Genomic DNA, 1493 nt, shown 5'->3' on the forward strand with positions numbered 1-1493 from the left:
GCTCATGGGCCAAACATTCTTCGATCAGCAAATCACTCCAGATGCTCCAATCCTTGATGAAACGGATATGATGGCTGCCGAGGTACCATGCCATTGACGCACGGCACCGATAAGACCATGAATTTCCAGCTATCAAGATTGTTTCCAGATTCTTCAGTTTCTTCAGCAGTTCTGGTGATAAACACTTGGTCAAGTTGTTATAGGCTAGGTCCCAAACTTGCAATTCCGGCAACAAATCATAAATTTTAGGATCCACGTCAACGATACGATTCTGCCAGAGGATCAACGACTTCAGATTCGACAATCCTCGGATCCACGAGGCGTCGATCTTTCGAATTTTATTGTTCACCAAACCAAGCAGTCGCAGTTTCGTGAGGCCTCTGAACGCATCCGGCTCTATCTCTTCTATTCCACATCCGGTTATATTCAACTCTATCAATGACTGAGAGTATTGCGAGAACGCGTCCGTTTTTATTTTACTGATATTCGAATTTATAATATTGATCCCCTTTACAGTGAGTGGTATCTGTAACTGTTTATTCAATATTCTTAACTATAAATCCATGCTATATTTGTAGGTGATATTTTTGAAATTGATTGAAGTTTAATTGGATTATTTACCATGCGATTAATAAAATAATCTTATATAAATTTTATATAAATTTTATATAAATAAATAAAATAAAGCTTTTCACGTTTAAATTAGACATGCATACTTCAAACTGTACTTAAACCTTGTTGCAAAACTGTATTTTGTGTTATCGGCAAACTTTCTGTTAATACAATAACGGTTTCGTTGCACAAAAATTGCATAGAAGTGTTCCTTGAACATTTTTTCTATACACTTTTGCACAGCCCTGTCGAATCATGAATCACTCTGTATAATTCGGAGGAAAATATCGTAAAAAAAAAAGAAATAATTAATATCGAATCCAAACTTACGTTTGTCAAGTCTTTTAGACCCACACACTCGTAACAATCTTCCCCGTCTTGTAACGTTAGACGGCAACTTGCAAAGCAAGAAGCTATAAACGCCACAAAGACGATCGATCTAAGCAAAGCTCTCATCTTGCTCAAAATTTGAACAGCAACTATATCCGATCACTACGGGACTCGCCTTTTATACTCATTGAGATGGACTGCAACAAGGATGTTAATGTCACGGCCACCGTCAAGGAAAATATAAAGCGGGAAGGACTATCGGTTAAGAGCAAAGCGGTCTCTGAAATTGTAAACACATGCATACCAAACGCAAGCACCGGTGTAATAAAGTGGTTGTCCACGGATGGCCAAAGATTTTGCCTCTGGTTTACCTTGCGGGTGAATTTTTGCGTTATAAATTTACGGACAATGAATCTTCTATTCCAAATGGAACTTGTGACATACAACTTCGAAAGCCATGTTAAGTTTCATGAATTAATGCAAATATTAAATGAAAAGCATACATATTTATTTAATCGTGACAATAGTAATTATAAAAATAAGGCTCTAAG

The 1493-nt window shown here is 37.0% G+C and overlaps 1 protein-coding gene across 1 annotated transcript in view; it reads right to left on the reverse strand.

Moving 5' to 3' along the window:
* Positions 1 to 1068, reverse strand: part of LOC107194243 (leucine-rich repeat-containing protein 70-like) — a 1221-nt gene extending 153 nt beyond the window's left edge. Inside the window, exons 1-2 of the mRNA XM_015583837.1 lie at positions 943 to 1068; positions 3 to 532 (exon numbers count right to left, since the gene is read on the reverse strand). Of these exons, the coding sequence (XP_015439323.1) occupies positions 3 to 532; positions 943 to 1068 (656 nt within the window). The remainder of the gene's footprint in view (positions 1 to 2; positions 533 to 942) is intronic.
* Between the last annotated feature and the right edge of the window lie 425 nt (positions 1069 to 1493).

The sequence above is a fragment of the Dufourea novaeangliae genome, unplaced genomic scaffold (assembly GCF_001272555.1).
Source record: "Dufourea novaeangliae isolate 0120121106 unplaced genomic scaffold, ASM127255v1 scaffold12, whole genome shotgun sequence".
NCBI classification, from domain to species: domain Eukaryota; kingdom Metazoa; phylum Arthropoda; class Insecta; order Hymenoptera; family Halictidae; genus Dufourea; species Dufourea novaeangliae.